The sequence below is a fragment of the Vidua macroura genome, chromosome 30 (genome assembly GCF_024509145.1).
Source record: "Vidua macroura isolate BioBank_ID:100142 chromosome 30, ASM2450914v1, whole genome shotgun sequence".
Taxonomy (NCBI): Eukaryota; Metazoa; Chordata; class Aves; order Passeriformes; family Viduidae; genus Vidua; species Vidua macroura.
Genome location: NC_071600.1, coordinates 1,944,757 through 1,958,346, shown reverse-complemented (window position 1 = coordinate 1,958,346; position 13,590 = coordinate 1,944,757). Strand labels below are relative to the sequence as shown.

At 53.4% G+C, this 13,590-nt stretch overlaps 1 protein-coding gene and 2 pseudogenes across 1 annotated transcript; 2 read left to right on the top strand and 1 right to left on the bottom strand.

Moving 5' to 3' along the window:
• LOC128820668 (uncharacterized) overlaps positions 1 to 13,590 on the top strand; it is a 1,438,581-nt pseudogene that overhangs the window by 59,165 nt on the left and 1,365,826 nt on the right.
• Positions 1 to 13,590, bottom strand: part of LOC128820667 (uncharacterized) — a 2,212,279-nt pseudogene that overhangs the window by 1,372,351 nt on the left and 826,338 nt on the right.
• On the top strand, positions 10,895 to 13,048 carry LOC128820707 (olfactory receptor 14I1-like). The gene is made up of 2 exons (XM_054001524.1): positions 10,895 to 10,908; positions 11,943 to 13,048. Exon 2 carries the CDS (start codon positions 11,966 to 11,968, stop codon positions 12,896 to 12,898), a length of 933 nt encoding a protein of 310 aa, XP_053857499.1. The 5' UTR covers positions 10,895 to 10,908; positions 11,943 to 11,965; the 3' UTR covers positions 12,899 to 13,048.

The following is a 13,590-nucleotide window of genomic DNA, read 5'->3' as shown; positions in this document are numbered from 1 at the left end:
TCACATCATCTAGCAAGGGTTTTTTTCTGTGCAAAGAAAAATACTGCAGTGGAAAAGGAGGCCGGCTGGGAAAACATTAAAAGCAAGAGCTAAAAATAAAGTACTCATTTTTAATATGTTGTATGGCTGGTTTGCTGGCCCTAGTGCAGGCCCTAGGCTTACCCTAAGGCCTTGGCCTCTGTTGTTCTAAGTTTTAATGAACAGGCACATTTTTTATAAAAGTCATCAGCCTCCTTTTAATTGCATTTTGCCTGTTTACCACAAGGAGGCCCAGCAGCTCCTTGCTGAGGGCCCATTTCATGCAAGAACTGGCATTCAGAATATTAAATCAATTAAAAAGAAAAGGGTGGGGGGAGGTGGCAGTGAGGTGGCCTCAAAGGTTCAACTCTGCACTCTGCTTTTGTCACCAACATTAGCCAAGTTCCTGTGCTTGTTTTCCTGGAGAATTTGTAGTCAACAGAGCTTCAGTGCCTTTGATCAAATCAGTTGAAAGAGCAGCTTGGGGCTGGGTCAGTCATTGAGACCTGAGCACAGACTGGGGTCCAGCCAACAAAAGAGCATTAGCTGCAGGCCACCCATACAGCTTTTCCTATTAATGAGCACAAAGCCTTTATTTTTGCAAACGGAGGGATGTTGGGAGGATTTTTGGCCCGTCAGGCCGAGGCACAAGGCTCTGCATCCTCCCAAGGAGCAGAGCCAGCCCCCTTGAGTGCCAGAAGGCGCGGCCTCACTTGTAGCCCCGGTGCCTCCTGTGGCCCAGGGCACGGCCCTGGCTGGAAATGTCTTGGGCTGCAGCACAGGGCCAGGGCGGAGCTCAGCAGCCTCATCAGAGCCCAGGGCCGTGGCCCTTCCCTGCCGGGGCCCTGGCCTGGCCCGGCCCGGCCCGGCCCGGCCTGAGCAGCCCGGCCTGGCCCCAGGGGATGGGCTCCGCCCGGCCGCTGTGCCCACAGCCTTTTGGGCCCCAGGCTTTGCAAGAGGCTTTCTCCCAGCCTTGCAAAACCTTGGCCAAGTGTCCCTTTGCTGTGCTGTGAAGAGTAAAAAACCCCCTGACATTTACCCTGATGCACAGCTCATGAGGGATCCCTGCACACCTTAGGAGAGGCCAGAAATACTCCTGTGTGCCTTATGAGGGATCCCTGCACAGCTCAGCAGAGAGCCCAAAACATCCCTGTGTGCCTCATGAGGGATCCCTGCACAGCTCAGCAGAGAGCCCAAAACATCCCTGTGTGCCTCATGAAGTGCAGGCCCAGATGATCCCCCTGGAGGAAATGTGCCCTCAGCCCAGGGACGCTCAGCATGGGCTCCCCCAGCCCCTCGGGGCCCCGATGCTGCTCACAGCGGCCCCTGCCTGGCTCCTGCCTGCCCTCACCGTGGGCATCCACGGCTGCTCCTGGGCACGGAGCTCAGCCAGCACTGGTGCCGGCTGGGCTTTGCTGGTGGTGCCACCTGGACATATCTCTGACAACTCTATTTCTTTATTTGAACAGAAAATGTGGGCCAAGCCCTGCCCTGGCAGACAGGGCCTGCCCACCTTCAGTCGTGGTTGGGGAACAGGACCAGGGGGCTCAGGGGCTGAGGGTCTCGTTGTGGAGGGGTGAGTTTGGGGAAGGGCTCAAGACGGTGCTGCAGCTGCGGCAGGGCAGATGGGGAAAGAAGTGAAGAGCTGGGAACACGGGTCAAGTTCTCTCTGCCTGCGTTGTTAGGCTCGACTTCTGAAGATGGGCAGGAGCACATTTGGGGAGAGGAGTGGCTGAGGCCCCAGCTGCCAGTGGCACACTGGGGCCCTCCTGCACAGCAGGGCCCAGAGCTGGCAAGGCTCCCCAGCCCGGCTGGAGCTGCTGGCACACCTTGGCCCAGCTGGACAGCTGCCCCTCAAGGCCCCGGCGAGCAGGGGACGGCTCTGGGCAGGCTCCCTGGGCAGGAGCGAGCCCCAGAGCGCGGCTGCCTTGCAAGGGCAATCTCGTCCATGCTCCTTCTCCTCCCCACCTTGCTTTGCCTCTGCCCTGTGCCCCTGGGGCTGCTCTTGGCCTGGCAGCCTCAGTGGGAGCCAGCACTGGCTGCAGCCCCAGCGAGCCCCCCAGGACAAGGCCCAGCAATGAAGAGGCCAATGAAAGCACTGGGCAGCAGCAGAGCCCTCAGCAGAGTTCTTTGGACAACCACGGACTGGCCACAACTCCACTGTAGCCTCACTGGGAATGTTCCCTGACTATCAGCAGCCATTAAAGGACGCTGTTTGAGGTCGAGATCGGCAAAACACTCACCATTTTCTCTTCCAGCAATACCCGACTCTGGTAGAGCACATCATCAGGCAAAGTTGGAGGGGCAGGGCAGGCTGTGCTGGGCAGCGGGCGGGGGGCTTTGGGCCCTGTGGCTGCTGCTGCTGGGGGCAATGGGCCCACATCTACCTTTCCCTTCTTCTCTCTTCCCTCCTGTCACTTTCCCCATTTTCTCTCTCTGGGAGCTTGGCTTCTCTCTCTCCTGTCTGCAGGTTCAGCCGCATGTGGGACCCTGCAGGAACTGCCTGTGCAACATCAACTTGAAGGGATTGAGAGATTTTAGAGCAGCTAAGATTTGAGTTAGAGGTAAGCCTTACTAGAGTTAGTTAAAATCAATTAGTAGGCCTTGATGAAGTTAAGAGTTAGCAGTTAACTAAGAATTGATTGCTTGTCAACACCATGTTTAGTTAGCTGGGTTTCTAATGAGGACTATAGAAAGTGACAAATAGCTTTTAGGAACAGAAGACTCTTGTGGGCCTCCTCTGTTCTGAAAGCAATTGAAGACAGGGAATGGGAGTTCTACCAAGGTTCATTTGGCATATTTGCATTGAAAAGGTAGAAAGGTCAGAATGAGGAAGACTTCATTTACTTCCTCATTTTGGGACCCCTCCCCATGAAAGGGACCACCGACCCATTTCAAGGAACAAACTACGCATGCTTAACAGCTTTTGGAATGATTAGCATAGGAAGCGAGGAATGGGATGCACCAAAATGATGAATATGTATTGGTACTTTGGGTATTCAATTCTTGTGTGGATAAAAGGACTCTGTAATCATTGGAAAGGTGCAGTGTGCATTTGGGAGCTGTCCCGCACGCTGCCCGGCATCGCAATAAACAAACACTTTCTAACTTTAAACTCTTAGGGGTTGGGTTTTTCCTTTCTGTTCGTTCCTTATCATCGGCTGGTGATTATCGGCTGATCCCTTTATTTGGGAGGAGGACGATCAGAGCCACTGCTCTTGGGAAAGGGAGTTTCCACTGCTGCTGCTGGAGCCCGGCCCAGAGCTGCTTCTTCTGCCATGGGGTGAGCCTCTGCTCGTGAGAACAGCCCCTAAACTGGGACCTTATTAACACCTGCCCCACTAAAAGAGAGACCTATCCCCGTCTGCTCGGGTGCCCAGGATCCTGAGCTCGGCTCTCCCTGCCCTGCTGGGAGCCCCTCACCCCCTGCCTGCTGAGACATCCTGCCGGCCCAGCTTGCTGCTTTCCCAGAGTGCTGCTGGGGCCCCGGAGCCGGCTGCCCCCAGGGTTTGTGAAGCGGAGCCTTCTTCCAGCCCTTCCCGCCTTGGGACAAAGCCGCCATGGCCGCGCGCTCCCCGAGCCCGCGCCGGAGCGCCCCCTGCAGCCGCGCGGGGATCACCGCACCTGCCCTGCCCCCCGGGAGCCACCAGCGCCCCTGCCGGCCGTGCCCGGAGCTGCACCGCAGGGAAAGTGCCGCGGCCGAAAGGCTGCACTGGGCTCCTGTTCTGTTTGCTGCCAGCGCCGGAGGTGCTGCTGTTTGTTTGCTTTATTGTACACACTAGTGAAGAACTGTTATTGCTATTCCCACATCTCTGCCTGAGAGCCCCTTGATTTCACGATTCTAATAATTTGGAGGGAGGGGTTTACATTCTCCATTCCACAGGGGGCTTTTTTCTGCCTTCCCTAGCAGACACCTGTCTTGTAAACCAAGAACAATTTTGGTGCCCAATGTGCAGCCTGAAGGCATCAAGAGAAAAAGTGTGAAATGAGAATGACAATTCTTGAGTAACATAATTTTTTTAAATTTTGTTGTTGTACTGGATATAGAAACCTTGTTAGGTGTCACCATGTGGTCTAGCTTACCCTGCTTTGGGTGGCACATGGTTGTGGCGACATTTTTCCCATCCTATAACTATGGCTACTGTGGCTGCTATCCAATTTGTCTGATGGGTTAATGTGGTGAGGAATTTATGGATTTTTAATTTCCTCTGGACGGTGGGCACATGGATTGGAAGCTACCACACACTAACTGTATGTGTTTTATGAATTACTTTAATAATGGTACCCTCTGTGTGGAAATTACACCAGGGGAAATTTTCTCCCAACCCCTCAGCCAGCTCTTTGGGTCTACAGTGGTTGGTGTTGCTGATGTGCCTGTTAAGCCTATTCTATTTAGCATTCAGAGGTAAGGGAAGATTGACTTGGATAACTATCGTAGCAGGGCGTCTCCGGAGTGGTGATAATTAGCATTGACTCCATGATTCCAGAAGGCTGATCAATCACTTTATTATATTATATTATACTATTCTACTAAGAAACACTCATTGCTCTTGCAGACAGTCCGATACAGACAGACCAGATTGGTTGATTGAAATCCAAACACCGTCACCATTGGCAAATTAAGAAATCACCCTTTGATAAACAAATCTCCATAACACATTCCACATGTGCACAACAACAGGTGCAGCAAGTGAAGATAAGAATTGTTTCCCATTCTTTTCTCTGAGCTTTGTCACAGCTTCCGAGGAAAATCCTGGGAGAGCTCTCTCTCTCTGTTCAGAGGATATGTGATTACCACAGGTCAGTTGTGAGAATGCGGGTCCAAGGACACCACGGTGACACTGGGGAACCTCATGGAACCAAGGGGCCATTGTGACACTGTGCTGCCTCATGGAATCAAGGAGACCATTGTGGAACTCGGGGGCCCCAAGGAACCAAGGGTCCATGGTGACCTTGTGCAGCCCGCAGTGTCACAGAGGAGCCGTTGTGACACAGCGAGGGCGCGTGGAGCCGAGGGGCCATTGTGACACATCAGGGCTTTGTGGAACCACAAAGCCATTGTGACATTGCAAGGCCTCATGGAAGCACGGGGCCATTGTGACACTGCCGAAGCAAGGGGGACATTGTGACACTCCAGGGCCTCATGGAACCAAGGAGACCATTGTGACACTGTGGGGTCCCACAAAACCAAGGGAACATGGAACAGGTCTGTCTGGCTGGGGCTCCTGGGGACCACCTGTCATCTGCCTTTGAGACACTGGGACCATGTGCTTTTCTTTCTTATGGGAAAAAACCATCCATCTCCACCAGGCACCCATGGCCAAAATTGGGCATCTGCCTCCAGAATTCCCTATATCCAAGGACAGCTCCCAGACAGAAGCTGCCAGGACTGACGAGTCTGGCTGGCCTTGGCTTCCTGAAGGCTGGCACTCAGGTGCCTCTGAAGCACTGGGGCTCTGTGCTTTCCTTCCTAATGAAAAGAACTCCTTTTCCTGTCCAGGTGCTCATGGCCAAAAATGGGATTCCACCTCCAAAACTCCGTACATCCAAGGATTGCTCCCAAGTGAAAGCAGCCAGGACAGACAGGTCTGGATGCCCTTGGCCTCTTGAGAGCTGCCTCTCAACTGCTATACAAACACTGTGGCTCTGTGCCTTCCTTCCAATGGAAGAAAACCTTCTTTCTTCACAAGGGGTCCGTGGTAAAAACTGAGATTCTTCCTCCCAAATTCCATATATCCAAAGATTCCTCCATGAAAAAAGCTGCCAGGACAAACCGGTCGGGCTGGCTTGGCCTCCCAGGAGCCACCTCTCTCGTCTTCTGCTCCTGAAACACTAGGGCTCAGTGTTTTCCTTCCTATGGAAAAGAACCCTCCTTCTTATCTACAAAGAAGTGGCCGAAATTGGGGTTCCACCTCTAAAATTCCCTATATCCAAGGGTTGCTCCAATGCAAAACCTGCCAGTACCGTCAAGTCTGTCTGGCCTTGGCCTCTGGTGGCTGCCCCTGCCACACTGGGGCTCGGTTCTTTCCTTCCCATGGAGATCCCTGGGACACTGTGGGCACCTCATGGAACCAAGGGGATCATTGTGGCACCCCTGGAGCCCATGGAACCAAGGGGCCATGGTGACACAGAGGGGCTTCATGGACCCAGAGACCATTATGACTCTGTGGGGCCTGGTGGAACCATGGAGACCATGAGGACCCTTCAAGGCCTCGTGTCACCAAGGGGGCATTGTGACACCTCAGGGCCTCCTGGAAGCAAGGGACCATTGGGACACTGTGGGGCCCCATGGAACCGAGGGCACATGGAACAGGTCTGGCTGGCTTGGCCTCCCGGGCGCCACCTGACAGGTCTGGCTGATCTTGGAATACCAAGGGCTGCCTCTCATCAGCTCCTGGAGCACTGGGGCTCCATGCTTTCCTTGCTATGGAAAAGACCTATCCATCTTTTCAGGTGCCCATGGCCAAAATTTGTTTCCTCCCTAAGAATTTTCCTCTATGCAAAGGTAACTCTCAGAAAAACCTGCCAGCTCTGGCTGGCCTTGTCCTCTGTTGGTTGCCTCTAATCTGCCCCTGAAACAGAGGGGCTCGGTTCCTTCCTTGCTATGGAAAAAAAACCAGCCTTCTTGCCAACGACCATGGCCAAAATTAGAATGTGCCCTCCCAAATTCCGTATATCCAAGGATTGCTCCCAGACAAAAGTAGCCAGGAAAGACAGGTCAGGCTGGCCTTGTCCTCTGGTGATTTTCTTAGACTATGAGCTGAATGTTTTCATTTGAAAACACCTTGCAGAGGGCCCTGAGATCTCCCAAGGTGGGGTTCTGAGGCCTCAGGCACATGACCACTACATATGGACAAAGGAGCTCTGTGCTCTGTGCTGTCGTGGTGGTTTTGCATCACGGAAGTGATGTCCTGAGAGAAGCTTCTAGCAGTTTGCTCCGTGTCTGACAAAAAACAAATCAGTAATTAGCTTTGAGAATTGACAATCTGTTAAAGCACTAAGGAAACTGCACACGCCTCTGTGAAGAAACAAGTTAAAGAGGAAGAAGCCTGGCTGGGTCTCTTTCCCTTCTGGCCAGCAAAGAGGTGCCAAGGCCGGGCCAGCCCCCGTCTGGGCCGGGGCGGGCCGGGCGGCTCCTGCCGTGGGGCCGGGCCCCTTCCCAGGGAGCCCGCCAGGCCCCATCGGCTGCCGGGCAGGGGAGGGGAGGCCGCGGGGCCGAGGCCGGGCCGGGCCGTGGCTGCGCTTGCTGACATCTGGCCGCTGCCGAGCCCTGCCCCGCCGCCGGCCCGGGCCCAGCCAGGATCCGCCGGGCCCCAGGAGCAGCCCCGGGCCGGGCCGGCTCGGCCAAGCTTCTGCCGCCCTTGGGCTTGGCCCGCAACCAGCGGGCAGGGCCAGGAGAAGCCATCGGCCCCGGCCGTGCTGCTGCTCTGCTCTGGCCTGGCTGCTGAGATCCTGGCCCTGCCCCCAGCGCCGCCCAGCCTGACACAGCCCCAGCGCAGCCGCTGCACAAACCTCCATGGCAAAACAGCTCCGGCCGCAAGGACCCAGCCCGGCCGGGCTCACGCAACCATCTGCAGGCCCCGCCTGAGATATTGACTCTTCCCGTGCTTCCATCCTCCCTCCAGTGACAGAAAAGGACAAAGTGCAGGCACACAGAGGAGCAACGTGAAGACACCGAGGTCAGTGAAGAGGAAGTTGAGTCCCAGATGGGAGGGATGAGGAAATGCCTTGATCTTGGGGCTGAAATCCTCTGGTAAAGCTATGGAGAAGGATGGAATTGATACATCAGACTCTCTTTTTCCCTATAACGCATTGAAAAGAATGGGGAGATGACTTGTTCAGCAAAGGCCTCCATGCTAAATTAAGCAAATGTTGAAGTAGCTGTGATCCCATGAGAAGTTTGAACAGAGAAAGGGAGCAGAGTGATGAGACCCTGTGCCCCAGAGAGAGAAGAAGAAGACCTCTGTTCCCAGAGATGACGATGATTTCGGAAATAGATGAAGGGAACCTTTGCTCTTAAACAGCTCATCTTTAAACCAATACCCCATAAGTTGACATGGCCCATAAACACAGCTGTGGGAAAAGCTGTGAAAAAATGGGAGGGACTTCACGATTGCAGATTTTTCCAGGCAGCTGCTATATGTGGAAATGAAAAGCCATGAGAGAACTGTTTTCTTGTGGAGAAGTCTCTATAACATTAACAAGAGGAACTTCTCTCTCTAAGTGAACTGAACAAAGACTATTCTAGAGGTGGAAAACTGACAGAAAATTTTAGGTTTTGTCTCTTTACATTGTCAGATTGTATGGAGAGAGGAAGTGTTCTGAAAGTTTTGTTCTGATTCTTATTACTCTTTCTTGTAGTTACTATTAATAAACGTTTCTTTATACACTTTTAAAGTTTTGAGCCCACTTTGCCTTTCTCCTAGTCCTATCTCAGAGCAGGAAATTAGTAAGTATATTCTAGTGAGTGCCCTGGTAATTAGCCAACAATGAACCCACCACACTAATTGATGCATTGGCTGAGAAATCTCAAATTGGTGAACCAAAACCACTAAAGAAACTTCATTATGAACCTCAGTAGAACAAAGGGATATCAAGGCAGAGCCATGGTTTGTCAGGACTTGCTTGATCCTAATGAGCCCCGTGGTGCATTTGGAGCTGAGCCCTGGAACCTCAGGGCCTGAGAGGAGATTGCACAAACCTTTCCAGGAGTCAAAGGCAGAAGAAAAGCCCAAAGTGTCTCAAAGCATTAATGGGTCCCACTGAGGTCCATCCCCAGCACAGGCTCCTCATGGACTCCTTGGTGGAGAGAACTGGAGGCCAGGATGGCACAAAAACCTCTCAGAGACTCAAAATGGCACAAAAACCTCTCAATGTGGAAAGGAAAATCCAAAGTACCTGAAAAAAGTTGAGTATCTCAAAGCATTAATGAGCCCCACTGAGTGTCAGTACAAAGCTCTCCAGGGACTCGTTAAAGCAGATAATTGGGGCCATGATTGCACCAACCTCTCACAGAGTCTGTATCCAAAGGGAAACACCAAGTACCTTAAAAGAACGTAACTACTTGGAAGCATTAATGAGCCCCACTGAGTGTTGTTGCTGACAAAGCCTCTCCAGGGACTAATTACAGCAGATAATTGGAGGCCATGATTGCAGAAAGCTGTCAGAGACTGCAAGGCAAAAGCCAAAGCCAAAGTCCTTTGAAAAACCTGCAGTGCCTGGGAGCATTGTGGAGCCCCCAGGGCCATTCCTGAGCAAGGCTCCCCAGGGACTCCTTCCAGCAGATCCTTGAGGCCACTGGGATGTGGGCTAGGGGGGGATGCTGAGGGCAGGACAAGGGGCTGACAGTGCCCAGCCTGGCTGGGGCTGTGCCAGGAGGCCCCAGGGCCTCAGGACAAGGTGTCTCCTGACAGCCCTTGGTGGCACAGACCCTGCTGTGCCCCAGGCCACCAAGACTTGGCTTCTCTTTGTCCCCACCTGTCATCAGTGCCTCCAGTTCTCTGCTCTGCCTGGGGCCTGGGGACACTTTCTCACTCGTGTCCCTCAGTGGGACCCATTAAAAGTCAAAGCAACTTTGGAGTTGGATTCTGACTTGGGAGTTCTGGAGAGGTTTCTTCAGCTGCCTCTCAGGGCCTGATGTTCAGGGCCTGAGCACAAAGCCCCAGAGGCTCATTCAAGTCCTTGTGCTGTGTCTGTGCTGCTGAGCTGGGCCGGGCTCCTGGCACAGAGGGTGATGCTGGTAAGCAAGCAGAGCTTCAAAAGCACATTTCTCTGGATGAGCAGCTCTTCTCCCAGCCCAGCAGGGCTGGGGCACTGCCTTCAGCCAGCGCGGGCACAGCCCAGAGGCACAGAGAGCTTCAATCAGTCAGGGCTGGGAAGGTGCTGAGAAGTGCCTGGGGCAGAATCACTGCCAGCCCTTGGCACAGGAACCTCTGGCTGCAGGACAATGCAGCTGCAGCTCCTGCAGTGATCTCCTCAAGCTGGAACATGCCAATGCCCACAGCCCCTGTGAGTACATTCTCTGATGGTCTCTTGTGCAGAGCAGCCAGGGGTGCCCAGGGCTGTCCTGCAGAGCAGGGTCCTGCAGCCCAGGGCGCTGTGCTGGGCCAGGGACTCTGCTGCCTGCCAGGGACAGCTCTCAGCCGGCCCGGGGAGCTGCTGCCAGCGCTGGCCAGAAGCTGTGGGGGGAAGGAGCCACCCTGAGCAGGGCAGATGCTGCTGCTGAGAGCTGCTGGCTGGGGCAGGGCTGCTCCCAGCTCCAGACCAGCCTGGGCACAGCTCCGGAGGACACTTCCCAAAGAAGGTAAGCCCGGGATTGCTGTAAAGATCAGCAGCTTTCCTGAGGCTGTTTTCAATTTCCTGCTTAGAGAAGGATGGGAATGTTGGGGGGTGACAGAAAGATTTTTGATTTTGATACATTTTTACATATTCATAGCTCTATAAATTACTATTATATAGTTATAAAACTATAATCCTTACTTTACACTATTAAACCCTTAATTAACTCTATCAAACTTCTATTATATACGTCTATAACTATAATCCTTAATTAACTCTAGTACATTTCCTAACCTTTCTCTTAGATTTTAGAACAATAACCTGTCTAAATACATTCCTGAAATATTGTATAGTCTTATTATCAGGAAGAGGACCTACAAGAAGAACATTTTGTTTTTTGACCGGAATGTGAGCAGTCATAACAAAAAGTGGGGCAAAGAAGGCCTTGGACCTTCTCCAATGGGTTGAGCCAGGGGTGTGTAACTGGGACAACTGAATCTCCCATTGAATGTTCCTGATAAGTATCCCAATTAATCAACCTTTATAAATTGTTGAAATCAGGAGCCAATTATGCCTCATCCCCACTGGGACACCTGGAAGCTTCCAATAAAGGTCTGCTTTTTACTTTACTGTTCTAACTCTGTTGCAAGGTCTTTTTTTTGTTTTTTTTTTCTTCTCGTTTGAACATAGACAACAGGAGGATGAGAGAAGCAGAAGAGGAATTGTAATCCCAGAGTGAAAGAACATTCTGAGTTGAAAGGAGCACACAGGATCATCAAAGGAATGATTGAACATTTACAGAGACTCCAGAACTGTGACTTTGGGTGGTCAGTCTCTCTGCTGGCAGCCTCCCAAAGGGCCTTCAGCCACTGCTCAGCCCTGGACAGCAGCAGCATCACCTTGGCAGGGCCCAGCAGGGCTCTCCTGAGCTGCCCTTGCCCAGCTGCACACAGACCCTGCCCCAGCCAGGGCCCTGCACACAGGCAGGTTTCTGTAGGGCCGGGCCGAGGGCACACGGGGTGGGATGGGCTCTGTGAGCGCTGGCAGGGACAAGGCACCTCTCAGGAGGGAATGTCCAGGCCCAGGGAGATGCTCAGGGAAGGAGAGGGGGCTGAACAGAGCACTGCTGGGGGAACAAGCCCATCCAGCCCCTCACCTGCCCTCAGCCACAGGGAATCCTTTGCCTCTCCCATCTCTCAGTGGCAAACTCTGAGTGCAGCAGGAATGCTGGGGATTTCTGACCTCAGAGTGCCAGCAATGATGTGTGGGTAGGAAAACAACTCCTAAAACCTGCTCCTGACATCTATTTCCCTTAGAAGTGGGAGTGCAGATGTTATCAAGACTTTCTGCAGTAGGAGTGATTGCCCTGACAAATGCTGAATATCCAGCCTTGTCCCTCTGCCACATGGCCACAAACCCAGGTCAGCAGGGCAGGGATGGCTCCTTGAGAGCCCCCACGCACAGCCCTGGCTGCTCCTGGCACACTCAGCCAGCACAGCTGGAGCTCAGGCAGGGACCTGGTGGAAGGTTTGCCCAGAGCAGGAACAAGGGTGGGTGAGTCCCAGCAGGACAGGCTACAGGGAATGGCCCAGGTTTGGCTCCAAGCAGCCTCTCCTGACTTGTCACTGTCCTTTCTCCATGAACAGGTGCCCATGTGCAGCCACAGCCAATGTCCAACAGCAGCTCCATCAGCCACTTCCTCCTGCTGGCACTGGCAGAGACGCGGCAGCTGCAGCTCCTGCACTTCTGCCTCTTGCTGGGCATCTCCCTGGCTGCCCTCCTGGGCAACGGCCTCATCATCAGCGCCGTAGCCTGCGGCCACCACCTGCACACGCCCATGTTCTTCTTCCTGCTCAACCTGGCCCTCAGCGACCTGGGCTCCATCTGCACCACTGTCCCCAAAGCCATGCACAATTCCCTCTGGGACACCAGCACCATCTCCTACCCTGGATGTGCTGCACAGCTCTTTTTTTTTGTCTTTTTCATCTCAGCAGAGCTTGCCCTGCTGACCATCATGTGCTACGACCGCTACGTGTCCATCTGCAAACCCCTGCACTACGGGACCCTCCTGGGCAGCAGAGCTTGTGCCCACATGGCAGCAGCTGCCTGGGCCAGTGCCTTTCTCACTGCTCTCATGCACACAGCCAATACATTTTCCCTGCTCCTGTGCCATGGCAATGCCCTGGGCCAGTTCTTCTGTGAAATCCCACAGATGCTCAAGATCTCCTGCTCCAAATCCTATCTCAGGGAATTTGGGCTTCTTGCTGTAAGTGTCTGTTTAGGATTGGGATGTTTTGTGTTCATTGTTTTCTCCTATGTGCAGATCTTCAGGGCCGTGCTGAGGATCCCCTCTGAGCAGGGACGGCACAAAGCCTTTTCCACCTGCCTCCCTCACCTGGCCGTGGTCTCTCTGTTCCTCAGCACTGGTTTATTTGCCTACCTGAAGCCCCCCTCCATGTCCTCCCCATCCCTGGATTTGGCCCTGTCAGTTCTGTACTCGGTGGTGACTCCAGCCCTGAACCCCCTCATCTACAGCCTGAGGAACCAGGAGCTCAAGGCTGCAGTGTGGAGACTGATGACTGGATGCTTTCAGAAACATTAAACTGCTGGCCAGTTTCTGTAGATCACCTGTAATAAATGTCGTCTTTCCTAGTCCTTGTTGGTTTAATTTTGGAGGTTCTTTTCCTTTGTTTTACTTGTTACAGATTGTCCACAATCAATGTCATTGTGCCATTTCTCATTTTGTTTCTCTTCACTTTCCCTGTGGCCACAGACTGTGTCAATGAGGGGCTGCGCTCTCTTGGTGGCTTTAAAGGAACTCAAGGATCTCCCAGCAAAGTTTTCTGCAGAGCTGCCCTTTTGTTGCCTCCTCTGGAGCTGCAGCAGCAATGTCTGTGTGCAGAGCTGGGGGCAGATCAGTGATGGCACAGCAGCTCTGGTTCTGCTGGCCACACCATTCCTGACCCAGGCCAGGAGCCATTGGCCTTCTTGGCCACCTGGGCACACGGCTGGCTCATGTCCAACCTGCTGTCCATCAGTCCCTGCAGGTCCCTTTCTGCCTGGCTGCTCTCCAGCCCCTCTGTCCCCAGCCTGGAGCGCTGCAGGGGTTGTTGTGGCCAAAGTGCAGGACCCGGCACTTGGACTTGTTAAACCTCACCTTGCTGGATTTGGGCCCTGGATCCAGCATGTCCAGGGCCCTGTGCAGAGCCCTCCTACCCTCCAGCAGATCAACACTCACACCCAGCTTGGTGTCATCTGCAAAGATGTCCTTGGTTCCATGGGTGCCCTCAGTGT

Coding starts and splice junctions, on each gene's coding strand:
- LOC128820707 (XM_054001524.1), top strand. CDS start 11,966: ATGTCCAACAGCAGCTCCATCAGCCACTTCCTCCTGCTGGCACTGGCA.